The sequence below is a fragment of the Perissodus microlepis genome, chromosome 3 (genome assembly GCF_051167445.1).
Source record: "Perissodus microlepis isolate ML-2025 ecotype Zambia chromosome 3, ASM5116744v1, whole genome shotgun sequence".
NCBI lineage: Eukaryota > Metazoa > Chordata > Actinopteri > Cichliformes > Cichlidae > Perissodus > Perissodus microlepis.
In genome coordinates, this window is record NC_140463.1 from 39,414,469 (window position 1) to 39,442,046 (window position 27,578).

The following is a 27,578-nucleotide window of genomic DNA, read 5'->3' on the forward strand; positions in this document are numbered from 1 at the left end:
CAGCCCTCTTAAGTGTTAACTCAAAATAAACAAAACGTTTCCCAATCCTTCATGTCAGATTTAATCTGCAATAGGTCCGACCTCCTTTGCGGTATTTTCCTGCCATCATACTTTCCAATGCTGGCAGGTCTGTACTGCAAACATGCCAGTTTAGATGGAGCCATGCTGGCATTAAACATGCTGGATGTGCTTTGGTGTTATCTTGTTGAAATAGGGAAGACCTTCCTTTGTCTGGATATGTTGCTGAAAACCTGTATTTATTGTTAAACGTCGATGATGGCATCACAGATGTGCAAGATATCCATGCTTTGTGAACGAATACGCCCTCATGCCGTCACAAATGCTGGCTTTTGAATTGTGACGATGAACTGTCCACGATTTTTGAAAACAATTTAAAATTCAAAACAGTTTGGCTGTTTACTTAATCCATCTTGACTCTTTACTAGTTAAGAGTTAAAGCTTACTAGTAGTAAACCTTGAAGCTCTGAGCTGAGCCTCCTCCTGTTTCAAGCTAGCTTATAGACCGAAATGACTGGATTTGCATCAGTAGTTGATGAGGATTGTCTCGTCCTTTGCGGTTACCCTCAGAAAACCCCAGAAACTATTCCAATGGTCGTCAAACCATGTCTTTATTGATCTATACCCAGGTGTCAAAAGTTGTCAATTAGGGGTCCAGGAGAGATCGTCAGATGTTATGAGACGAAAGAGTTAAATGCGTGTGTAGTTTTAACATGTATATGTGGATGCGACAAGACCAGAGGACTGAAACTTACAGCCATTTAGTTTTTTAGATATCTAAACATTTAAACCTTCTCTGAATCTTTTCAATTAGAAACAATACTCTTACATTTGCCCTCTCACAGGGTTATGCCCCTCTGAATTTACTACTATTTTGTACATCCTGTCTCTTTCACCCTGCTGATTTTACATTTTTACACACAAAGCATTGCTGAAAATACCCAGGATGCAACTGTGCAAGTCCAGTAAATTTGTAATTTCCACATAGACCCATTAGAAACTGGAGCTGAGATCCCAAATGTCATCTGTTGCTAAAGCTCACTGTGACACAGATAAAGTGCTGGCCTGATTACCGCTGATGTCACCTTCAGGAAGGATGGATGCTGGAATACACGTACACACCACACATGTATACAACAAACACAGACACTAGCTCAGCAGTGTTTTCTTCTGGTTCTGTGGATTAGTCACCTGTAAGCTGTATGTGAAGTCTGACTAAGAGCATGATGTATATTTTAAACTCTTAGAAGCAGTTTGATTGAGCAAAAGAAAAAAAAAAGGGGGAGGAAAAAAACTGTAATTTTGTACATTTATTGTAAGTAATATGTTTAGCTTTAATTTAATAAAAGCATTAGGCTACTAACATCGCAATAATATGAAGTCCAGTTTGAAGAGCGTTTTTAATAAAAGAAGACTAGACCTAGACTGCAAATCCCTGTTTTGAATTAAAATGCATGCAAATAGCATTGCAGCTTGCGAGTGCATCAGTAGGATTCCAAATTACTGGGGAACATTGAATTACTCTGAAAAGCTATCCCTCATAAGCCACTAATTATGGAAATTGACAGTTACAGAGATTTGTTGAGGATTTGGATATTGTCTGATTTCCGCAGTGGCTGCAAGACTCTGAGGAATAAACCCAATTTTACTCTTAATAAAATAAATAACTGTTGCTGAGAAATAAGTAAATGCTTGTCAGGCTGAAGATGATATCTCTGTTGTTTCAATCGAACACAATAAAAGAGCGCACACTGAAGTATGGAGTTGGTTACACGTCACACCCCGCATATACTGGTGTTTCTGTCCTCGCAGCACAAGCTTTTAATGTTAATAAAATAAAGATGTGTTGGTTCTCTGCCTCATTTTTAATATACAGTCTCTTTTCTCGTGAATATTGCCAAGTCAACTAGAAAATGTGTGTGTCTGTAATAAATATTAAAAATTGAATGACTCACAGATCATAGCAGCAATCAGGTAAATTGTCTCAGAGGGTGGGCTGGAAGCATGGGAGTGAGCGCTAACTCCCTCTCCTGCAGGGAGTCGATCCCCTGGTACAAAGTACCTTCTAATCAAACAGCTTAAATGCAGTTTTCTCAGTGATGTGGAAATAACTGTGTATTGCTGTAAGCCTTTTGTCAATGGAAAGTGTATTAAAGCACTGTAAACGTGGTATGAAAGTACATCAGTTCTAATGATTTTCTTCTTCTTCTTCTTTTTTTTTTTTACCCTTGCAGCTGTCCCCTTCCCCCCCAGTCACCGACTGACAGCTAAAGAGGTGTTTGACAGCGATGGGAAGCCCAAAGTGGACGTGCTGAAAGCTCACCTAACCAAGGAGGGCCGTGTGGATGAGGCGGTGGCGCTCAGGCTCATAGGAGAGGGCGCCGCAATCTTGCGTTCAGAGAAGAACCTGCTGGACATTGAGGCTCCTGTGACAGGTCAGGGTTCAAATACTGCACGTGTTACTGCAAACCAGTAATCGACCAATAAAAAGTGAATAATTTTGATTGGATTATCTGTTTCACTCCAGAAATAGTAGTCAGAGTAATTATTCAGTAGTCAGCTGATGCATCTAAGATTGTATGCAGTCACCTGCAACTAGCCAATGCTGCAGCCCTACGACTTTACCAAACTGGACACCAGGGTGTATGTCACTCATTTGTTCTCTACTGCTGCAAAAGTGACAGGGAGTTGTAACCAAGCACAGTGAAAAGTAAGACATGACTATCACGTAAATAATGCAAAACGACATTGTGCATGTGAAAGTTAACCTGTGGGCAAGGTAGGTTGTGCCAGCACTGAAATGGGTGTGTGCTATGTTGTGTGCAACACATTTCAACATCTTTTGAAACAGTAGATTTACTGAAGAAGGCTCACCAGTTTGTCTTTTGGGGTTTTTTTTTTTTTTTTTCAGACAATGGAAGATTTGTTGAGCTTTTTTTTTTTTTTTTTTTTGTCTGCGAAAATTTCAGGATTTATATTCATAGTCTAATGCAAAGATGTCACTGTGCACTTATAGAAAATTAAAAGGGAATCATTGATTAATTGATGATCAGAAATGACGTAACATCAAGGAAACACAGCTGCTTGTCTAGACTCACAAACACTTGGGTGGACACCACTCATATACTCTTTATTCCATAAAATCCTGCATATCATGACCTACATTCATTTTTCTTTTTAGTTTTTCTCGTGTCTTGTTTAGGCTCCATATATCTAAAATGCAAACCTTAGAACCGGCCCACAAGTATAAGAAGAAACAGACTCATTCATCATCATTTACCTTAACAAACAACAGATGATGATTCACTTACAGACACTTCCCAGCATGTTTCGCACTGTGTATTCCAAGTATTCCACCTTCCCAAACAAACGGCAGCTCACAGTAACCTACAATAACAGTTTTTTATTTATTTGCAGGTATAAACAATATACAGATACAAGATTTTAAAACCAAACCGACACAATGGAAGAGAGCGCTGAATGTTTACAGCAGTATAAAACTTAATTTTCCTAATTAACTGAGTCACTGTTTTACCAAGCCACACGGGGGCCATGCCGATAACTAGAGCAGTGTATTTTTAAGAAACACTGCTTCAGTTCATCCAATTTGGCAAAGCTAACGAGCAGTGTTGCATTCAGTTACTAGGCTGAGTCTCAAAGCAATGCAGAGGGACGTTATTGAAAACATCTGCTAACTTTGGAGAGAGGTAGTATGACACATCGATAGTTGTTGTTGTTTTAAAATCACTTATTAGTCATTGTAGTTTTGAAAAAATGTAGAAAAATGTCATTTTCATTTCATTTGCTTGGTTTAGCTAACAGCTTTTACATTCAAAGCTGCTAGTAACTGAAGCTTAGCTCATTCACCCCCGTCACACGCTGCTGCGGGAGGTTCGCTGATGCATATGCACAAATCCAGCGCGTCTATTGTCGTCTTTTCTTCCTGGTCAAGTGCCCTGTTCCTCCATTAGACTTTCTGATGAGGCTTCTTTGATGTTGTCGTAATCAGAGGCAGAGACACACTCATAGGATCTATGGCAACCAAACATTTCCTAATGTGAGATCATTCCCACAATATCATCCAGAGAGGCCTGCGTTCATATTTAGCAGGCATGGCACGTACTTAAATTCATAAATGCAAATACCCCCCTTTTTTAAAAGCTGTTCATTGTTTTGTCTTAATGGATGTAGACCGTTATGATAACCCTTGCTGTTCAAGAGAGTTGAGGTAAACAAAAAGATGCAAACAGACTGCATGTTTTCCACGTCTGTCGTTGTGTTTGCAGGCACCTGAGAGCTGTAAGGTTAACAGATGTGTTGTTGAACACAGCTAGATTCCTCCAGTTTGAGCTAAAACTAACTAAGTGCATATTCAGCTGTTTGTGAAAATTAAACACAAGTTCATTCTCTGGGCGTCTAAATAGGGGTTAGAGGGTTACGGGTTAACCCTAACCCATTTTAAATCTGACGCTCCAGGTGTTTAAAAACCAAAAAGATAAAATGTGGTGCTGGGACAAATTGGATAACTAGCATGGATAAACCTTATTCGATTTTCTGGCTTAATCTGATCGCAGTGTGGATTCCTGTGTGTAAACATGCTCCAGTGGTGACCTTCCCCAGTCAGGTCGCCTTTTTAAAATCTGGTGCAAGTTAACATGTTTTGGTTTCGGATTTTACAGCACTTCAAATAAGGGATTAGCCAGTAAAGCCTCCTCTCTTTGTTGTGTTACATGGAAACAGTGGACAGCTTCTCCTCTACGTGCGAGCCACAGATCCCGAGGAGCGGTGCGCGTTCGGTGCACTTGTGTACACGAGTGCAGCGATGAACCGGTTCTTTCCCTCCCACTCAACACCCCTGCCTCAACCCTTCTCCCACTCAGTAGGCTTGGACAAGGATTTCTCTGTTGCGCGTGCTCATGCGCCTGCTGTGTTTCCCTCTCCGTGCGCACTCCTGTTTGCTATAAGCATTTCTTTGTTTTTGCTCCCATTCCCTCTCTGCCTGCCATGTTTTGACTGTCTGTGTCACGGTCAGGAGCTGTTTCTCTCTGCCTCTCTCCGCGTTAGCAGGCCTCCAATTCCAACATGACACATGGTCAGTGAATTAGTATGTAAATATTTATCATGGATGCAAAGCACCACGACATGTCAGCTACCTCTCTCTCTCGTAGTTACTTCCTTGTTGGGCCAGATGGCAGGTGGGGTTTTTCATGAAAGGGAGGGGTGTGTGTGTGTGTGTGTGTGTGTGTGTGATGAACGGTGCTGGCTTAGTGTACTGAGTACAAGCTGCTCTCATGGCCTTCACACAAGTCACCCATCAATAGAGCTCCTACAGCCACATCACCAGGCAACAGCCAGCTTTTAAACTATTCATACACATTTGCAGTGTGTGAGCTCCACTTTGCGCAGGGGCTCTGTCATGGTTTCCTTGAACAAATGATCTTTTTTTTCTTTTTGTTGTGTGTTGATGTAACACTACATAGCTGAGTATAAAATGCTCCAAGTTTCCCTGCATCTTCCTTTAGCTGTTCGTGTTTGATAAGATTAGAAATAAATTCGAGAAATCTGCAAAGCATAGTTGGTCAGGAAATATTAAGACCTTGGTTGTGGAATTTCCTGTATAGAGCTTAAAAAGCCTCCTAGACCCTGATGAGAGTGGCAGTTTTATGTGCATAATGTGAAGTGTTTGCTCTGTGCAGCATTACAAGGTTGTTGAATATTTCCAATAGGTTCTTATGCAACAGTCTTATAATGAGAAATGCACTTGTATGGACATTAGAGCAAGGTGGATAGCATGTATGGTATTTGTACGTATGGTCCCTGCTTTATTTTTGTAAAATGTGACAGCCAATGTAAACACGAAAAAGAATTAGAAGATATTTTTTCGTAGATTAGCAATCCTACAAGTTTACTGCAAGCCATGCTGTGCAGTGTTTCTCAGAGAGCTGCAGAGTATTTATGACAGTAGTAGGTATTGGGTGCACTCCAATGCTTTTAAATTGAAAAGAGAATTTATTGTGTAGTCAGTATAGGCAAGACAGAATACATGTGTGTGAATGACAGGAAGATAGGTGGGAAGGTGAAGTTGCAAGGAGTAGAGGTTGTGAAGTTGGAGGAGTTTAAATATGTGTCAGCTATCCAAAGTAACGAACAGTGCACGAGAGAGGTGGAGATGAGTGTCGGGGTAGTGAAAAGGGTAGTGATGATGTATGGTTAGGAGATTGTGGCACTGACAAAAAGACGGGAGGCTGAGCAGAGATGAAGCTACTCATATGTTGCAAATGAGCAACAGAGGGACAGCTTAGGTTCAGTGGTCTGGAGACAGAGTTAAAGTTCAATATGTACTGATATACATATACTGGGCTTTGGTAAGATTCCAACCTCTAAATGGAGGAGGAAAGCAGAAGTTCCTCATCCAGTGAATGCTTGAACTGCAGCTGGCCACAATAGTCCCTGCTTTGCTGTGCAGCTTTGGATCTCGGCATAAAACAGGGATTACTCTGGCTGACTCCAGTTTAGGATAGTGCAGTTGGCATCAGTCTGATCCTGGGAGACCTGAGACAGCTTAATGACATTAAGGACTGCTTCAGTAGCAGCTTAAACAGCCCGCCAGTAGGAAACACAGTAAGGAAAAGAACTAGTTAATTAGCAGTGACTGAACCTCCACTAATCCATCCACTAAAGACGTAAATTACAAAGCCAGTGGTATACATCACCTGCCCATGTAGAATATATGTGTGGGGAAACCATGCTGTGCATTTCATTGTAAATAATAATATCTACTCAATCATAGGCTGGAATTCCTCGATATCCTCCTCAGCTCAATCCTGATAGCCGCTTGAAGAAACATTGTATAAACAAGGGTCCTTCTGACACGGGTCAGCTGTAATTTATTTTTGAATATGTTTTGATTAGGACATTTATTTCCATCGTGGTGAGACCATTACAAAGGTCACCCCAAAGCCTCTTATCCAGTGGGGATGACTGTTTTGGAGCCACAGTTTTGTCTGATCTTTTGGTCGGGGCTAATCCGATCATGGAAAGGTGTTTTGTTTTTTCCCCTATGTGAAGTAAATTAGTATTGACATTTTCAGGGTTTGTTTTTTTTCTTTCTTTGATTTCTGAGGTCATCATTGATAATATTTGTCAATACTGTCTAGAAAAAATCCATTATTGGCAAATCTCCATGGATATGGATGTGAAGGGTTATATTTTTTTAAGAGTTGGGAACTATTTGTATTATATCCAGACAAAATGAATCTAAATCTGACTGAAATATACCTGACATGTTCAATATTTAGTTTTGCTGCTTTACTTTAATGGCAGCTTTCACAATATTGCATTCAAATTGATGTTTAGAACAGATTGCGTTTTCATAAATGCGGGCTGTGCAGGATGTAAGCCCTTATAAAACCGGGGGTATTGTTATCATCCAATCTCAATCAAAACACGATCTGACACAGTCTGTATCACAGTGGATTTCACTCGCTCAATGAGCGCGCCCTTTGGAGTGGCTTGTGTAGGTTCTGAAGCCAGGTTGTGTAATGCCCGCCACCCACTCAATAACTGCTGCCCGCTGATATGCTGCTACTCAGGGAGATCACTTTAGCACACAAGCAGTAGATGGCCAGAACGAATTGTTTCTCACTCCAGATAATGTACTCCCACCTGCTCTTCTTATGTGGGCTTTGGTTCTCACCTCTTTTTTGTGTGTTGTATGACAAGAGGGAGGGAGGCAAAGCACGTCTGTAGGTGTACTGGAACAGAGTGATGGGCGGATTGTGTGTTTGCTGCGATAAAGCAGAGCCCTGAGCTGGAGGAGTGAGCTGCTGTAGTGTTACAGTTTGATTTGCTCTGACCAGTGGCGTCCGGGCTTGCACACATAAGACAGCCGCAGTTCACAGTGACCGTCACATCGGGTCTTTTTGGCCACCGATTGAACTCTTAACATCACCGCATCACCCCGCTGTTTTCTTCAGCAGCAAGCGATAGCTTTCCAAAAGGTCAGCTCGAGTCCTCCCACACACGGTGTGTTTTCCATTAGCTTCAGGTGAAATCGCTGTCTCTGGCTCCCTAAATGGACTTCTAAAAACATATTGTATATTAATTTTCCTGTGAAAACTGGGAACGCTTAATTTTGATAGTAATTACTCTCGTGGTGGTCATCCATTCAGGCAATATCGTTTTCTCAGGAGCACAGTTTATTGTGAATATTAGAACGTTTAGTCTACTGATGAGATGGTTACTTATGTTGTACCATCAGCCTGTGTGGTTTTATACAATAGCTGCATTGGATTGCTGCCTCTGGTGATGCTCGTAGAGGTCCTCTATCAGGTCAGGAGCAGCTTAGGTTAGCCTTTTTATTTTCTTGAGTGATATTGACTGCCATTGTTTGGAGGATTTACTGTCTTGGGGGTGTTTCTATAGCGATAACCAGCCTATGAAGCTATGAATCACTAGGATTTCCGAGTTGTGTTGACCTTTTTCGAAATATATTAATTTCTTGTTGTGTAAAAATTCCATTAACACCTAATGCGTATGCTGCAGTTTGAATATTTCAAGTCAAGAGTTAAGTCTGCATAAAACTGTCGAAGAACACAGTAGTCATGTAGGTTTTAAAAGGTCAACATTTTTTATTTTCCTTCATTTTTTTTTTTTTTCAATTTTACATAATGAGTTCATGCTTGTGACTTGGCTTTGCATATACACAAACCTGATATTCAATTTAATTTTTAATACAGTGTCAAATCACAACAACAGTCGCCTCAAGATGCTTTCTATTGTAAGGTCGATCCTACAATAACACATACAGAGAAAAACCCAACAGTCATATGACCCCCTATGAGCAAGCACTTTGGCAACAGCGGGAAGGAAAAACTCCCTTTTAACAGGAAGAAACCTCCAGCAGAACCAGGCTCAGGGTGGGCCGGCCTGATATGACCATCCATAATCAGATATCCCAACTGCAGTTTGTAAAGCTTCTGTTTACAATTGAGAGGCAGTCAAAAGAAATTTGACAAGAATGTTGTTCATGCAAAGCTACTCTAGTAGAGCCTAAGAATAATAGTGAGGCGATGGAAATGAGAATTATGAGTTTCATTTAATTATCTTATTTTGGGGCATAAGACAAATATGTGTAGCTCTAATGAAAACAACTAAGGAATCAACATGTGGGCATTTTAAAACATCAAAGAAAACAATTTGAATTGTAATTTTAGTAAAATCAATAAACTTTTAACAATGATTTAACAATAATACATCGTTGTCAGGATGAATCAATACATTCTCTGTTGGTGAGGAAAAAAATTAAACCTTTCTAACGATGATGGTGTGATTAGAAGTGCTGCATCATGATCATCTATCATATCTGATAGACAAAATATCATTTATGTATCCCAAAGTTTGGAATTTCTGAGAAGTTGGGATCAGGTGGGAACTTGGTGGCATTAAAGCACCAACAGATTGCAATGAAGTATTTTTCCCTGAGTACATACAATTTAAAAAAATGGTGTCAATAAATAAATTTTGTGCAACTAATATTTAATAAAGCTCCGTTTGAGTGTTTTTGTTTCAATAAATCACTTTCACAGGAACTTTACAACAATTGAAAACAGACCAGCGCTCCTTTGAAGTATACTTAGCTTGATTGCAAGAGAGAGTGAGGACGTCCTTAGAAATGGGACTACAACTACAAGGCTCCTTTTAAGTTGGTCCCCGCTGTGGATTTAAACAGTTACTCTGTGTGGGTTTAATAAAAGACAAATGGTAAAGTAGAGGTTTACGATACAGTCACGCAGAGCTGATTCTCAGAGCTGCCTCACGAGGCTCGTAACCTGAGATAATTGCTCTCCAACGCTGTCCTCCAGCTTCCACTAATTGGGTATCTCTGTGAAAGAGTTTTTCACTGGCTCTTATTGTATTTCTTGCTCCTAGATACAGTTCATAAAGCAACGGCCTCACAAAAAGAAAGTCTGTGTCCTTTTCAAATTAGATTTAAATCTATTCACCCTGTGGTTAATTACTCAATTAGCCGATTACTTGAAGAATAGATGAATTGAGGTGCGCTGGCTACGAATGCCATGTTTATCATCACAGTTACTGTGATGGTGTTCAGTGGATACTGGTAATTGGTATCTTTGGTGTTATTTGTGTGTTGCATTTTGCAGGTGAATAAACTTTTGTAATATGTTCACTGAACTGGAAAGGCTTTAAGTTTAAAAAAAAAAAAAAAAAGAGGAAAAACTTATTAATTATTGTTTTGAACACTAGCTGTGTGAATTTAATTAAAAAACTTATATGACTGTATTTGTTGAAATCTGAGGCCCTAATAACACATTTGTCCACGAACATCTCCACCAATATATATGGAACTATTTAATAGGTGTTATCACACAGTGTGTAAAAGACCCGCACAGTGACGTCACGCTAAACACCGTTTAAAAAGAAAATTTCAACCCCTTAAAATGAGCTGAGGAGACTGTGACTGTTTCTTGTATCAGCCTGTAAACTTGTTTATTTTTGTTGGTCATTTTAACATGGGAGTCTGCAAAGATTAAATCGCCTTTCAACCATAGACTGTATAAAACACTGGCGTAGCTCCCAGATTGGAACAATTAAGCCAATGTTGAATTGCCTTAAACCAGCAGTCTGTGTAAAGACCGAGTACTGTGATTGCAAAAAGACATCTAGTCCTCTAGAAGTCTGTGGGAAAGCATCTTTTTGCATCGACCTCACTTTCTGACCAAACTGTTTCCTAAGTCGTTTCACATAGAAAGAAACAAGTACTGTCTTTGCTTTGCACTCTGCCTCAAGTGGCCACTAGGGGAACTGCAGTTTTTGCCACTTGTCATAATGGAGCTTCACATTTTTAAATGTGTTTTAATCACATTTTTGTTTCTGTGCAGAAATGATCCAAAAGTTAACCAACTCTTGAATCGATCTTTATGGTATCTACAAAATTGAGCAGAGGCTTTTCAATCAGATTATCTGACATCCCTCAATGTTGTCTAAGCAGCTAATCTCCTGTTGCTTCTGTTCATCCTGTATCCTTGGGGAGTGAAAAGAGTATTGGATCACAGTGATAAGAAACTAATTCAGACTGAATCGGTGTGCTGGCTCATTCCTGACACAGATGTCATCCAAGAAGCCAAACCTGACAGTCGGTTTATCTCATACATTTGTAAAAAAAACAACAACAAATCTATATGATTATAGTTTAAAGTTACAAGATATTGATTACTAATAAAATGTGGTATGATGTTCATCAAAGCTACAAGCTACCTCTGCTGGCGCCCTGTGGCATCTGGCGCTGAATTGTTGGCGAGTGATCCTTTGGGTTGTGTGGTTTACAAGGTTTCTAAAGAAGTTTCTCGAGAATGAATCCACAGTGCTCGAAAACTATGCCTCTATCAACCAGTCAGGTTGCGTTTTACAAGCTTTCCTGCCCAGACTTATCATGAGTGTTATGGTCCTGAAACTGAGACCAAAATATGGAGTTTCATATCACACTTGAGCTGTTCCATTTCACAACAACTTTTGAGATAGTGCCTCTCATCATTTGTGTAGACACCATATGTATAAAGAATGTAACTATACGCTGCTAACAATCATGTCGTCACATTGCCTGTGCTAAAAAGCCATGTGGGGCTGTGTTGGTTAAATCATGCTTTAAAGCATAAACTGGAAATGCACCCGAATAATGAGGTTTGTTTTTGTTGATGATCCAGTAAATGTTATTGTGACATCTGTTTGTTTTTTGTCCTCATTTCTTAAAATAATGAACCTAAGTGTGGGTAAAGTATTAACCAGATCTATGATTTGAAGAATAAGTGCACTCCCTAATATATGTAGTAAAGATGTGAGCACCGAAGATTTACGTCACCATTTCAGTGTCTGACAAATGTTGAAATGCGTCCCATCTCCCCGTCTGTTCCCATGTTGTGTTGTTGATTAATGGACTGAATAGTTTTAGCAGAACATTAAGATGTCAAATGAAGTTCCCCTTTGACCTTTACGTATAAAATCACGCTCCTTCTAGGAAGTCTTGCTACTCGGTATCTTGGTAACGCCCCCCGGAGGTTATTTTGGGCAGTTATTTATTCCACTACACAACCACTTGCGTCAGTCCAGCAATACCATTGGCTGAGTGTGTTTCCCTGCTTGGCTGTCTTAAAGAAGACAATGGCTCAGGAGAGGTGGGTGATTCAGCAATGCCCATGATCCAAAGTACACAAAAAGGAGGAAAAAAAATATTGTAAAGTCCAAACGCTGATCTTAACCCAAACTGTAAATCTCTGGCATGTCCACCTAAAATTATGATGATCTGAAACAGGTTTTGAAGTGGTCTCAAAAGCAGATACAGGAAGGGTTTGATGGATTGTTGCAGGATTACTAAATTAAAGAGTCCAGTCTTTGTGTGGTCTGATCCAAAAATCCTGGTTAATCCAAAAGCTCATAACTTTTATTTTTTGTAAGTGATAGAGTGACCAGATAGCACCGAAACCACGTACTTTGTAATTGTCTTTTAATATTTGTCATGACAAGCCAGGTTTTTAGTCGCATCAACAGGGGAAGCTTAGAAATGAACACAGCTGGAAGCTTTGTGGTGGTTTAAGTTCACTCAAATGCTAGTTTATTTGTTCAAATTAAGTCTCGCAAGCCAGCTGAAACACCTGAAGGTTATAAAGAGATTGAAAGAGGATGGGATGGAAAAGCAAGGCGTGGAAAGGGACACTCAGTTCTTGTGATTCCTTTCCATATTGGATGGAGATTTTATCTGCACCAAAGTATTACAGCATGTTAGAAGGAAGATGGCAGATGCACTGTTAACAATTTTTGCAGGCTTTGATTAAAAATCTATTTTTAGAAAAAGCTTGTTTGGATTATTTCTTATTTACCTTACTTTGTGCAGTGGGTTAAACGCTATGTGCAGAGTTATTAGGCAAGTCATAATTCCCATGATTCACTTTATTGTGTAATACTCTCAATCCAAACTCAAAGTTTAACAATATAAAAGTGAGTTTTGTTATCTTTAGGAGGAATATAATTATGCATATTATCTGGACATAATAAATTGCAGAGAAGATTTTTTTTCCAAACTCGCATCCCTATTCTCAATTTTATACAGTGTGTGTATATAAAACACCGATGACGTGGTATGTCGGTTTTTTGAACTATTTGGAAGCAGCCCCAAAGATCCTCATTTGGTCATTTTTGAGGCTTCTGCTGGCCAAACAGTGGGCTGCTTGAAAAACGAAAGGGAGAAAACTCTAAACGTGACCATTTTCATCACTGTGGACATGTTGTCAGCAGTAGTTTCTCCCCGTTCATTTTCCATAACACCTCTGAAATGTTCTTGGCCCATCAGCCTGTAAACAGTTGCCATGTTTCAGTAGTCTTTACCTTGGCATTTTGGCATTTAGTAGAGCTGAGGGACAACCAACAGAGTCAACAAAGTGCTCTGCAAAGCTGGTAATGGTGTGGGTGTGGAGCCCGACTCTCTGACAGCGGTTTCAGAAAGGATGCAATCCAAGTTGCAGTCAATACTGAACAACCGTTCACGCCCTCTCCATCTTCCTCTACATCTTGTGCTGATCAGCCACAGGAGCGTGTTCAGCAAAACACTCATTCTCACACGATGCACCGCAAAACACCACACCACTTGTAATGCCTTGTTTGTATTGTTCATTGTACTTTTTAGCTTTGGAATATTTAATTTAACATTTCACACTAAGAACTTTAGTTTTACTTCTTCTTTTTTACATAGAGAGTTTACATTTTTATCATTCATATTTTCTTTTTTCTGACCTTTTCCCAGTTTGCGGAGACATCCACGGGCAGTTCTTTGACCTGATGAAGCTGTTTGAAGTAGGAGGCTCACCAGCATCCACGCGCTACCTTTTCCTGGGGGACTATGTTGACAGAGGGTATTTCAGTATTGAAGTGAGTCTGTATATTTGTTTTTGTCCTCACCAGGGCCTAATCAAGTGTGACACACGCCATGTGTTCGGCTGAAGCTGTGTTTATTAATAGCTTTCTCTCAGCGTAGATCAAATCAGGCTGCAGATATTGTAGTGGTAATAGGCTTTTGTAATAATTTCAAATGTGGCTTGGAAAGCAAATGTCACAGTGAGGCTTGGAGTTATATATAGAGAGATTTTAAAATAAAGCAATATACAGATATTTAATCTGGGAATTTGCCTATATGTGTATATGGCCTGAAATATTATTCTTTTATTAATAAAAGAATAATGTATTGGCGTGTGCCATGAGCACAAAATGCAGAACTACTTTTATTGTACCACTCTGTAAAAGTGACAAGATGTGACTCGATGGTTTTATGCTTCCAGCCTTTTAGAAATATGACAAGCTAACAGTTTCCTGCTTTCTTTTGTTCTGCTTTGTTTCAGTGTGTGCTGTACTTGTGGGCCTTGAAGATCCTTTACCCCAAAACACTGTTTTTGCTGCGTGGGAATCACGAATGTCGACATTTAACAGAGTATTTCACATTTAAGCAGGAATGTAAGTAACGCTTGTGCACTTAATGTTTAACCTTTTGATATAAAGTGAGTTAGGGGAGGGAGCAAATTGAGTTATCCTTGCTAAAAAGCTGTTTATTATGTGTGCAGTTCAGCCACTGACCTCAAACGTTCGCTTAAAAGCACACTCTGGCCTGTTACAGGATTCAGCCTTTATATTTGTACATGTCAAAACTATTTCTGTTGGACTCGGACGGGATGGGGGGGAAAAGCCCAACGAAACCCAACAAAAGGGAAGTTTTTGGAACTGCGGAGAGCCTTTCCGTCCGAGGCCAGTGAACTTCCCTGATGCATGAGAGCGCCGTTGTTTGACTTGGCATCCTCTGTTCTCCCTGCCCCGTTTCTCCCCATGACAGGTAGAATTAAGTATTCAGAGAGGGTGTATGACGCATGTATGGACGCCTTCGACTGCCTTCCCCTGGCTGCACTTATGAACCAGCAGTTCCTGTGTGTACACGGAGGGCTATCTCCAGAAATCACAAATCTTGATGACATCAGGAAAGTATGTGTCCGATTTTTTTTTTTCCCCCTTAATTTTAATAAAGCTACAGTCCTGTGTTTTAGCATGCCATAACAACATTGCTTGCAATGAGTGAAGTTATTCCTCCGGATCTGTGTGCAGACGTGGACATGGTGGATTGTAAGCAGCAGTCTGGTCCTACCTCTGATTAAAAAATGTTGACGAGTCAGATCCAGCTTTCAGACTAATTCAATAATTCTAAATGGATTTTGTGGCTGCAATCAGAGGGCATGCATAATAGAATTTTCTCTATTGAAGTGTCCATCATGCTACCCATCCAGTAATCCACGAGCTTTTGTTGGAGAAAGAGCTACGCTTGCCTGAAAGCAAAGCCATTTATGTTCAGCGCTCGTAAAGAACGGCTGCCAGTTTTTGCAAGTTTTTTCAGGCCTTTCCTTGAAAGATCCTTCCAGGTCCTGACACATCACCCATATTGTGTTACCTCGAATGCCATTTAAAATCCCTTCAGCAGACATGTTACTTAATTATGATCGTAGCTGCAGTCGCCAGCTCGGCTATCGCAGAAGAAGCAATTTCTCCGTAGCAGTGTGAAGACTCCGTGTGTCATATTTCCATTCGAACAGACTGACGGGAGTCTTGACTTTTTCCCTTCCACAGCTAGACAGATTCAAAGAGCCCCCTGCATACGGTCCAATGTGTGATCTGCTGTGGTCCGACCCCCTGGAGGATTTTGGGAACGAGAAGAGCCAGGAGCACTTCACACACAACACAGTGCGAGGCTGTTCCTACTTCTACAGGTGAGCGTGTTCTGCGTTGATTCACAGTCATGTGATTTATTTATTTATTTGTTTTTAAGACATTTGTGTGTGTGTGTGTGTGTGTGTGTGTTTGTTTTCTTTTTGGATTCCAAGTAGCTGTCAGAAGGAAAGCAGCTTTAGTTTAGCGTTACATTCATCTGCAAGCCAACATTGTTTTTGTTCGAATCGGAATTAAAAACAAGATGTTGTTGCCGGTATTTTAGAAACTTTCGGTGCTCTTATTCCGCTTAGTAAAACTAAATAAGGGGGTGAAGGAGGGGGAAAAAAAGAGTTAATAACTTCTCTCCTCCCATCTCACAATGCTCGCGCCTCTGCAACGTCTCAGCTGTGAGACGGTTGTTAGAGCGCGCTGTGCAATTGAGAAATCACAAAGACTCCTCCCTAGACTGTCGCCAGTATTTATGTAACCCACATTACCTTCAATTGAGCTGAGTAACTGAACAAACTGAGGAAATGCTCAGAGCGAGCGGCTCGCGCTGTCACAAAATGTAATGAACTGGCACATTACCACGAGGCACAGTCCCGCTTCTAAATGCGCTCGGCACTCCCTCCACTCATTACGGCCTAAGTGATGCTTGCTTCGACCTGGCGTGCCTCTGGCGAGCAGCAGAAGTCGTTGGAGATGTCCCCAGGCTCCTAATAAGCATTTTCTCATTTTCTTTTCTTTTTTTTCCCAGGTGTTTCATAACTACTTACTTAATAGTATTTTAATGCCCATGATGCTCAGAGAATGAGTGAGTCTCGATATTGCAGATCAACAAGTGGTTCTGCGTTAAAAGAATATTTTGCCCACGCGTGTTGTCACTTTAACTGACCAAAGATGTAAGCTCTGTGGCCTTTTTGCCTCATCGACAGATTCGATCACATGTTTGTGTTGTATCAGCATCCCAGTTAACCTTCTGCCACTTCGGTCAGAATTCCTCTGGAGTCTTTCTTTCATCGTTGTCCCCTCGACTCCATCTGCCCAGGGGATTGCTGCTAATTGGCATCACATTGAGTTTCAGGATTTATGAGATGGTTTTAGCCAGACCGAGAGAGAGCCATTCCTCAATACTCCTCCCCAAACCTATCGGCTTCTTTATCCCCCCCACACCATCGCCACAGGCATGCTCGTAACACTTTTACAAACGGTATTCAGGCGTGAAATTGCACATGTTTGAGATATGGCTGCTTTTTACAAACGCCTCCACTCGGTAGTGTGTATGAATAAGCCTACAGTGAATGTTTAAAAAAACAAAAAACATCTGTAATCAGTTCATATAAACAACTTTAAAGCTTTAATTTTAACCTAGCGAACGAGCAAAGTTCCTCTTGGATCGCACATGGTGAAGTAATTTCTTGTACATCTCTTCTTGTTGTCCAAGGAGCACATTAACATCTGTGCCCCGTTGTTGGACAGATGGGAGACGATCTAATCTCAGAACGCAAACTGCCAAAAGACAAATTAGGCCAAAATGTGTCTCGACTACCAATCAGCAACATATGGCACGTATCTACATCTGCTGGAGGAAATCAAGTGAGAAATCAAACATTTATTTCTAATTTCTCGTCCCCTGTAAAGAAAAACAAACTCATTGCGTCGTTAATTCCTTCATGGCATCTGCTCTCTCCTTTCACACGACTCCCAGCAGAACGCACGGGTTCTTGTGTCTACATGCGCCGCGATTGTTGATAGATTTCTCCTAATGCCTTCACTTTTAATAATTAATCTCTGCAGCGAGCGTGGAGTAAGACATCCAAAAAAACAGCCAGTCAGATTAACGCTTGCTTATATAAATTTGCTTGATAATGACCGTGTCCCAGAAGGACTGTACAATAGGAAATGCAAATGTAAAGCTGCAAAACGCTTCTCTGCGGATCACACTTGAACAGAACTCCACAACAGCTTATCAGAGCCATTATGAAACCTCAGCGGTGCTTTGCGTTGATTATAGAGAAGTCTAAAAAGCTATTTTAAAATCAGCAGGTTTCGTCGTGCAGCAGTTGCTGAGGAAAATGTCTCGTTTGGTTTTGATTGCAGCGTGTGGGTGGTGTTCATTGTCGGGCAGAGGTGTCGAGCTAGGATTACAGAACCTAGTTTAAAATCCAGTCTGTATTTTATTCAAGAACTTAATATTACTAAAGTGAATCAAAGAGATTTGAGCATTCAGGGGTGTTCATTTCTTAGTGCACTTTTGTGTTTTTAACTTCTGGGTTGAATAAAAAGGGAGAAAAACTAATTGGGGTGTAGAGACGGGCCCAGAGAGATGGGGATTTGAAGCAGACTGACAAAAAGCATTTCTAAGTAACCGAATTGTAGCAATGATTTAAAAAAAAAAATTGAGAAAGATGCTGTAACCCAGAGTAGAAGAAGAAGCGGACAGCTGTTGCGCAGCGCCTGGGGACCAGCTCCAGATGTAAGCCTCGGTCAAGGGCGCGACGACAGAACATCCAGCCTAGTTTTTGATGGCAGGGGAAGCTGGAGCTCCACACAAAAGGGCCCTGTCCTTTTAACATCACGAATGATATTTCAAATGCTCTCATTTAATTAACTTCTGCGGCTCGCACAGGGCTGTAAAGTGCCTTGAAATTTCATCTGCATCGCCGCAAGATGCCAGGGGAGGAGAGGAAAAAAGAGAAACCTCTTGAATTTCGCCCCTGTTACTGTCGAATAAATCCTCCCACACTGAAGCGTTTCACATGTTGCGCGTCGGTGCCACTCATTTATTGCGAGTTGTCACTCACTTTGCGAATCGTGGGTTTCTTTGAAATGAACAAAACTTTATTTAATTTTTATTCACGCGGGGTTGAAGCATCTCTCAAATGTTTGATGGGAAGGCTGTTTTTGAAGAAAACCTATAATGAGATCATTGTTTTTGTTCTTTTTTTTTCTTAAAAAAATAAATAATCTCGAGGAAAGGATAACCGGTGGAAGCTGGCGCTGCAGGATGGCAAACTGCAGAGAAGATCTCTGAAGCCTTATTGTACTGCAGTATGCTGGCAGTAAGGGTTTTAGTCATGCTGCTCACAAACTGAAAAGATCAGCTCAGGCATGAAACAATGCCCTGCTTTTATTCCTTAAAGTATTTCGCCGTGTGTCACTCCATACAATAAAATCCAGCATTTGGAAATGGTCGCACTCCGCTTATGTTCAGAACCTTTTTTGAGAAATTAAGTGCATTATTGGTGATTATATGATTATATGAGCTATGAGTTATCATTCCTTCGCTCAGGAAGTGAAAGAGCCTGCTTTAAATTTCAGGTTAGATGTTAAGATCACCTTTAAAGGCTTTCATAATAATCTTGATGTATTTTTATTCAGTGTGCGGCTGGTTTTAGAGCTTGGCCACTGTTTCCCTGGGCACAATCAATAAAGACCCATGACTTATTTGGTTTTTCTATTGATTGTCCTTTCTTGGTCTTTTCTTGACATGTGAGTAAACTAAATACCTCTTTTATTCAACAGCTACCCTGCAGTCTGTGACTTTCTACAACACAATAACTTATTATCTATCATCCGGGCCCATGAAGCACAGGATGCTGGGTGAGTGCTGTGGTATTTTGTCTTTTCCCATCCCACTGTCACACAGCAGAGCGATTCAGACTGGGGTATTAAATGAAAAGCCTTCCCCCTGGTACCTAGGGGTTTGCTCCAGTCTGTCTGGGAGCAAGTTCAGGGCAGCCTGATCTTTGAGAGGAGCCACGTTAATCCAAGAAATGAAAAAGAAACCTCCGTGAGGAGCGAGCTGGCCAGATGTGAAGCGACAGGAATGATTCACGCAGCTCGCGGTGCGGTTTAAAAAGTGTTGCGCATTTCACATTTAGCCACCTTTACAATTTTAACTACCCAGCAAATTTTTTGGCACAACAGGAGGTGTGATAAGCATTTAATCAGGATTTCTACAAAAATAAAGCCTCTTTGAAATGTTTTTGTTTTTTTAACACTGCCAGGTGGGTGGATGTGTCAAGCCGATCTTCCTCTAAGCAAGGTTAAGACAGTGGGAGGCACAGCAGCAAAGTTGTTTACCATTGCACTCCCACCGGGTGGTCCCATGGGACACCTTGGCCCTCGGTTGAGATAGCTGCCCCAAGACACCTCAGACCACACATCATTAAGTTAATGGCTCCCATTTAGACTTAATTTGCAATACCCAGTGAATATGCAGATATTTTTTCATGTCTGCAGTCTGTGGTCTAATAAATCGTCTAGGCTAGAACATGAAGCTTTAGTCCATTCCAGATATAAATACGTAGCATTCCCCATCATCAGTAGCTGTTAGTTGCATCAGACTACTCAGAACTTGGGACTTCAGCAAAGGGATTTACTCTCTGGAGGCACAGTGAAATATTAGGCAATAAAAATTATCACTACTAATCAATCTCAAGGGTCAAATGCAGTTGAGTAATTCATGAATGAATAGTTGAAATGTTAACTGATGCTTCTCCCTGGAACTTCACAGATACCGCATGTACAGAAAGAGTCAGACCACTGGCTTCCCGTCCCTTATCACCATCTTCTCAGCACCTAACTATCTAGATGTCTACAACAACAAAGGTAAGAGCGTGGAATTTGTCGTAATCAGTCTACTGTGGCTTGTAGCTTTTGATTACCAGATTGTGACATGTTGTTTTATGACTTGCCTAAGGCGACATAATATTCACTGTCAAGTCGATCCAGGCTGTAGAGTTGTTAGTGTCAGATTTGTTAAAGATGAATGACAGCAGTGTGACGTCTCAAAATGCTTCCAAATCACTGCAGGATGATTGTAGATATAACTAATAATATTATGATTTTTCGGGAGGTGATTTGTGAAGAATTGCTCTACATTCATAAACTGTATAAAAAGACAGACGCAGCTTCTATATCTGATAGGGCTGCCACAAAAGATTATTTTGATAGTCGACTAGTCACCGATTATTTTTGCGATTAGTTGACTAATCAGATCATGCGTCCATTGGACGTAAAACGTACAGCTCCACCATCACTCGAGCATCTCACGCTTCTGATAATCAGCTGTCTGCTTGACGTGTATTCAGCTGTGTAAAAACGATAACTTTAATCTCAGCCAAACCGATTTACTCAGGAACGAATAAAATACTGAAAAAAGCCAAACAATAACATTTTTAAGTTATCTAAGTGACTTATATATCATGTTTAACCTGAGTATCGAAAGACGGCGGTGGGTTTGAAAACGATTTGCCGGGAGTCCGGTGTTCTCACGGGCTCTAGTGACCCTTGCCCCGGCTAGCTATCGAGCTAGTGGGTAACAGACGTCTCCGAAAACATCGGAGCGCTTTTGAAAATATGTGGTGTCTTGATAAACCGAGCAGATATTTGAGGTTTACACAGCTACATTCTCGCCTGAAAATATGTTAAATTTTATTTTGTGACCCAGAAAGAATAATAAGAGTAATATTAAAACTAACTAGCTGCCGCCATTGTTGGAAACTGAGCTGGGCCGCGCTATGAATTCTGGGATAGGTTGGGCCACAAAGCAACCCATCCTTCAAATCTGGGGAAATGAAGGGCGCGTTTGTCGGCCGCATTTGTCGGAGTCTTCGAATTTGGACAGTCTTCGACGTGTCGCTGTAAGTAATCGGCCTACAAATGCAGGCACAGGAGGATGCCGTTCCTGAATTTGGACACAGCTACGATACCGGACACCGCTTCTTCTTCTTCGAGCTTTAACGGCAGCTGGCATCCTCGTACATGCAGTGCTGCCATCTTCTGTTTCAGTCCGTTATTACACTCTTAAATCCTACTACTTATCCCTGCGTCTTTTGGGATCTTACAAAGCTTCAAACGACGCTTCGACTATTAAATTAGTTGTCGACGATTTTAATAGTCGACGTAATCGTGACTAGTTGACTAACCTTAGAGGTTTTTCTGATATGAGTGGTTTCTGTCCTATTTCAGGTCTACTTTTAGTTTGTGAGGGTGGTCTCTGCCTATGTGGCCACCCTTGGAAAACCCCAGAAGCTATTCTAGTGGTCATCACACAACATCTATATTGATATATATTCCAATAGAGAACTACTCTTCCTCGGGTCAGTGGTGTACACAAAAGTTGGTTTGCACTATTTGTCCTGTGCAACATTGATTTTAGTCTGGTAGTTTTGGGGAGTGAGCTGGTGTGAAGTGGACTGGTGCCGCATCACTTGGCACCTAGTGACGCCCGATGCTGTGCTGCGGTGCCCGCGCTGAGATGGGCTCGCCTTTGTGCTGTGAGTCAGCACTTTTCCCCGAGAGAACAGACAGTATCTGCTTTAACTGTGGGGGCACGTTTGGAATGGTGACATCGGTGTGAAAACCACAGGAAATGGGAAGGAAAGAGTGATGGGGGCTAGTTCGTGCTGTTCTGCAATGCCTCTCTTGATGACATGCCACATCACCGCAGTGGTTATTACACATGGAAGTGAGGGCTTTCCTATTTGCAGGTGTGTGCCATCTTTAATGAGACATTAGGTTACGTTTGTTTACTTTTTTTGGAGCTGCCTCCTTCCCTACACAGTAAAGATGGTGAAGAAGTGTGGCACTGTGCCTTTGTTTATTATTAGAAACCTATTTGTTCCATGCCAACTAATCTTCCTAGGACTCACAGTCAACACAGCACAATCCAAACAAACAAAGTGATGTGAAGCGCGTGTTTGGGTTTTTGTTTTGTTTTGTTTTTTAAGTTCTCGTAACCAATTGCCCGGAGAATCGTTTAGTCTTCTGGAGATCATAATGGAACAGCCGAAATATCAATTTTTCTTTCCGATTTTGTCTCAACGCTTCTTTTAGATGTAGCTGGTGGATGTTCAGCTGATTAAAATACTACCCAGGGCATTGGTGGTTATCAGACAGAAAAGATTGCTTTGTGTTGTTTCAGAACTGACTTCATTTAGACATAAAAATATATCTTCCCCCAGAATACATGCTTTAAAAAAATAAATTAAATAAAATACAATTTCTCAACATTACTCTCCGTTGCAAAACGATGCACACTTTTTGATTAAATCCGTTTTCTTAATGTAGCTACAAGCAGCAATGAAGGCAGCCGTGCAGTTCAGTAGAGCAAAGTCGCGATGGAAATGTGATCTAATCATGTTAAAAGCTGAGCAGTAAGCACTGATATAAAAAAAAAAAAAAAATGCTTTTTTGCTCATTACAGAAAGTTAACAGACACAAGAATTACTTATAGATATTAAGTTAAATCCATTTTTTTTGCAACTTGCTGGTTTTTATTTCGTTTTTTAGTTTTTCGCTTGGTTGTAACAAACACTTTCTAAATTTTCAGTACAACAACTAATGTGATGCTTGGCCATCTGTGTTAATTTTAGTAAAAATGTTTCCTCCTTAAAAAATAAAATAAAAATGAATTGTGACCTTTCAGTCTTCAGTGGGTGTAAACCAGTTTAACAGTCTGTGTCGTGAAGTTTTCTGCTTGATCTCAGGAATCTTACAGTGTTTCGTATCTAAAAACTGGCTGTCGGCTGTTGTTCAGAAGTCTCTATATAAACACTCTTCTAACCTCCACCTCTGATGGTGTTGGATGGAGATCTGGATAAATTAAGGGACAGTTACAAATCACTGTTGGGTTTTTAAAACTTCACAAATATGAGTGGGGAAAGGGAGTAGTTCCCAGCCACAAAGAATAAAACACTCCAACTTAAAGGCTCTGAGATTTCATATCAACACTAAAGCAAATTACTTTGCTCCTATTCACTTGGCATCCACTTGACAGTTACACAAGTCCGTGAAACGATCCCACATTCCTGTTGATGCTCTTAACGAGTGCTGTGGGTGGGGTTCATTGGTAGAAGTAAAGCGCCTGTAATGAATTGCTGTGCTCTTAGCTTCATGCTGGAGCTCCACGCACACTGAGCAATGGCCCTGTGATTGATGGCCAAACGAGTGGGCGCATAAATTTTAAAGAGGAGGGAGGAGGCATCGGCAGCTCCCATCAATCCCGCGTTAGGGGGTGGAAGGATTAACCAATGATACCTCTCCACGTGGGGGTAAAAAAGAAGAGAAGTGTACCTCCTATCAGAGAGGTGGAAGATATCTGAAGCAACACAAACTGACTCCTTTCCCAAAAGTAGACTGAACTCACTTGAAGGCTAGTTAGACTGACGAACACATGAATTAGGACTTAATTCTATAAATTCCAGCTTTAGATGCCACCCCAGCCCTCAGTCCTCCTTTTTTCATTGAGTGTCAGATGCTGACCAGCTGTCCATCACTGCTCTGACCCCTTCACCCCTTCAGTAAAAAGTGACACAGGCATTTGCGACATGGCAGAGGGAGGCTGTGTGAAATGAAAACTCAGCAGCAGTGATTTTGCAGTTTTCACTGTTTGATCTTTCTCGGTTTGGCTCCAGAAGTGACTGCAGTGGGGGGAGAGAGTGATGGAGTAGGGTAGAGGAGGTGGTGCTGCACGAGCTGTTTACATGAAACATTTACTTCGTCCACGACGACAGTTAAAGGTTGTTTGATCCATCTCGCTCGTGTCGCTTTCCTTCCTTCCTGTTTTCCTTTCAATTAAACAGAAAGTACCTGTTGACATCCACTTGCAATTAATTACATTCAATGCAAACTGGAAAGTAGGACAATGAGTGGTAACATCAGCAGATGTATTGTATTGTAGGGCAGTTCAGTTCATGCATGGATTAGAGCCAAAGTGGAGCAGATCCAGTATGGCTCCAGTTCACCGAGTCGTCGCACATCGTGAGGACACACTGTGATACAGCAAATGCTCTTATTCATTTCTTAAAGTTCAAATCATTCGTGAATTCTTCAGCTGTACACGGACAGCACAGACCAATTACACAGCAGTCACTTTGATATGAAATGTTAGGCGGACATTGCAAAGGTTATTGATGAAGGTTGTGTTCTGTTTAGTTCAATAGCCTCAGTTGTTTGTGATTAGTACCGCCTCTTTCCCCACCATCTCATACCAAAATGACTGCTCTAAAATCTTTTCAGTCCCTGCAGTCCACGCGTGTGGCGTCAGCTTCTAAATGGCTGGTGTGAAAAGCTAACCCAGTGCAACTTTATACGCGAGGCATTAAAGGCAAATATGTAGTCAGCACCGAGTGTCGGAAGGACAGCGGGAATCTCCCCCTGGTCTCAAAGCAGATTTAACAGTCTTCGTTGCCAGGGAAACCGGCTGGAGGCACTCCCTTATGAATAATGAATGAGCAGGCGTCTCTCTGCAATATCTGTGTTACCGTTGCAGCAGGCTTGGCCTCAGCTGCCCTGTTATCCGCCGTCGGAGCAGCAGAGCCCTCTAGTGGCTGTCATGCAGCATGCTCTGGCAGTGGACACAGAACTCTCAGCTGGTCCGTGCGAGCTTAAGTGACTTCCATCGCATGAAAAAGCTGCATATAATTGTGTTTTGCAGTGATGAGGAAAATAAAGTGCTTTAATGTCACCCTCATCTGCCCTGACAATACAGATGAGGGCACTGAATACATATTTGTCTCTAATGCCTCTTGTATTTTAAAAAAAGAAAAAAGAAGCCTGAACAAGTGTGTTTGTTTGGTACGAGGCAGGTTGCTGGGTGTCTCTGTTCCTTTAAAAGGAATCTGATTTGAAGGAGCTGACCTTCTCCCCCGCGCTGCCTTTTTCCCTCTGGGCTTCCATGGCTGCATTCAATCAAGTGCCTCAACGATGTTTATGCAGTATGTGATGTTTATGCAATGGCTGCCCACATGTGCGATTGCTTTCATGCACGCCAACGCGCAGGGATAAACACCCACAGCTCCGTCTGAGTGGAGCGTGTTGTAGCAATGCAGCGCTGTTCTTATTCGAGCGGGTAGTAGTGTTTTGCTGATATTGATAATAATCCTGCATTAATTATACAAGTGTATGGATGTTCCCCTGCAGGAAAGTTTTCTGTTTGTATTGTGTTGCCTGGCACTTATGAGTGTTTAAGCATTACTTGAGCACCACTTTCAGTGCATACTACACACACACACATTTGTATCAGAATGCTTACTGACCTGAATTGTGTTGTTCCTGAGGTAAAGCTGCCTGGATGCCAGGTTTGATGACTTGCTATTCTTGAATCTGAGAGGAGCTCAGGCAGGAAAGTCCCCCATGGTGACCCTGCCACAGTATCTGCTTTCCTCAGATCTGGGCCACCAGACTGGCCTTGTGTATTAGAGAATCTGAGGCTGCTATATACAGCATGGATATATTTATGTTTGGCAGCTCTCATGTTTTCCTCCACACCCACGTTAACACTGTCTAATCATGGGTGAGGTCGCATGGGGCACACTGTGTGGCCAGTGTTTGAGAGCTGGTTTCTGTGCGCGTGGAGATCACGATTATAATGAGACATTTTGTAAAATAAACTGAGAAATATACTGTAAAATATACCAAATATGGCACAAGCAGAAATGTATACTGGTGAAATGCTGTGTCTTCTTTTTAATACCTAAGATTTACCTGGCAAGTTCATAAGGAGTGACACATACCATGCCAGCTGTGTAATCCTTTTTGGAAAAGCAGGTGCTGTCAAGCAGGCTTAAGTTAAAGACCCAACACACAGCATGTTTGTGCTTTTATTCTGCTGCTCTTTCTCCACCCTTACTGTGAACACCAGTTACCACACCCACTCAAGTCTCTCCTCTTAAATTATTCATCTGAGTAATTGAAAACCACTGTGTATGGATTTTTTTAAAAGGCAAATGTAGATTTTTGTAAATATTCTCATGGGCAATCCTGCAAACATGTTAAGTTTGCAAACTGAAACTGCTCTAAAAATAAGAAAAAAATAACACGTGGGTAACTTATGAGTTCATATATCGATTGCCTAGAAACTAAGAATACATACTTTCATTACAATAATGATCATTATTGTGTCTAGTACCTTACTTTTCCATCTATTCCTTTGTTTCCACCTCACCAGGAACGGCTTTTCTGTTAACCAGTGAAACGTGCTCGCCCTCATGAGCCCAAATGTTCCAGAGCATCGATTTTTATTTTCTCCAAACAGCAGGTTACCTTCGTTTAGATGCTTGTGCAGTTTGCTAACTTTGATTTGCAGAAATCAGTTTGTACTTTTGCATTTAAATGAGTCCTTCTGTCAAAGTGAGAGATTGGCACATGCTGACTGTGTAGATATCACCTTAAAGTGGCAAAAAAAATATCCGCCTTTTAGTCTTTGTGTAGGTATTTTGTTCTAAACCGTTTTATTCACCATCATCTCCAGAGGTTGACTGACAGCATTTGACAAAATGTTGAGCGACGTCCAGGTTTCGGTGTGGACGTGGACGACAGTTTTGTCCACCTTTTCCTTTTTTCTTTTCGGGCAAATGGTACTCTGTAGTTATCAGTGGTTTTGCTGAATCACACCTCCGCACAGCACCTGCAGCTAATGAATCATTAACCAGGAACAGTAAGCAACTTTTAACATTGAATCCCACATCAAGTGTTTCATAATGCGACTGAATTAATTTGTTGTTTTAGGTTTTTAAAGAAGAAATGTTAAGGCCAGTCCCGAAATGCTTTCTTACTTCAACTAAAGGGGGAAAAACAGTTACTTGTGAAGAATGCATCACTATTCTTCCAGCGATTGCTCGGATGTTTGTTTCTTCTGTGTGTATACCATTAGCTCTTCAGCTGAGTACTTTGAGGGCTATTCTCCTCAGACCAAGTGTAAGAGCCATCATGACAGTGAAGGCTGTAAGTGGTGGTTGGGAACAGGATAGAATCTGATAATGGACCTGGACCACAGCGAGAGCTGAGGCCTCTTTATC

General features: G+C 41.2%; 1 protein-coding gene across 3 annotated transcripts in view; it reads left to right on the plus strand.

Annotated features, from left to right (window-relative positions):
- The window catches only part of LOC146391436 (protein phosphatase 3 catalytic subunit alpha), a 66,197-nt gene that overhangs the window by 24,370 nt on the left and 14,249 nt on the right, over positions 1-27,578 (plus strand). For 2 of the 3 annotated variants that reach the window (XM_084924398.1, XM_084924399.1), the window contains exons 2-8: positions 2,253-2,453; positions 13,832-13,956; positions 14,424-14,535; positions 14,909-15,054; positions 15,691-15,830; positions 19,297-19,374; positions 20,291-20,385. In XM_084924398.1, coding sequence (XP_084780524.1) covers positions 2,253-2,453; positions 13,832-13,956; positions 14,424-14,535; positions 14,909-15,054; positions 15,691-15,830; positions 19,297-19,374; positions 20,291-20,385 — 897 coding nt within the window. Of the gene's footprint in view, positions 1-2,252; positions 2,454-13,520; positions 13,678-13,831; positions 13,957-14,423; positions 14,536-14,908; positions 15,055-15,690; positions 15,831-19,296; positions 19,375-20,290; positions 20,386-27,578 lie in introns of those variants that run through there. The other variant, XM_084924400.1, reaches the window with a different exon arrangement.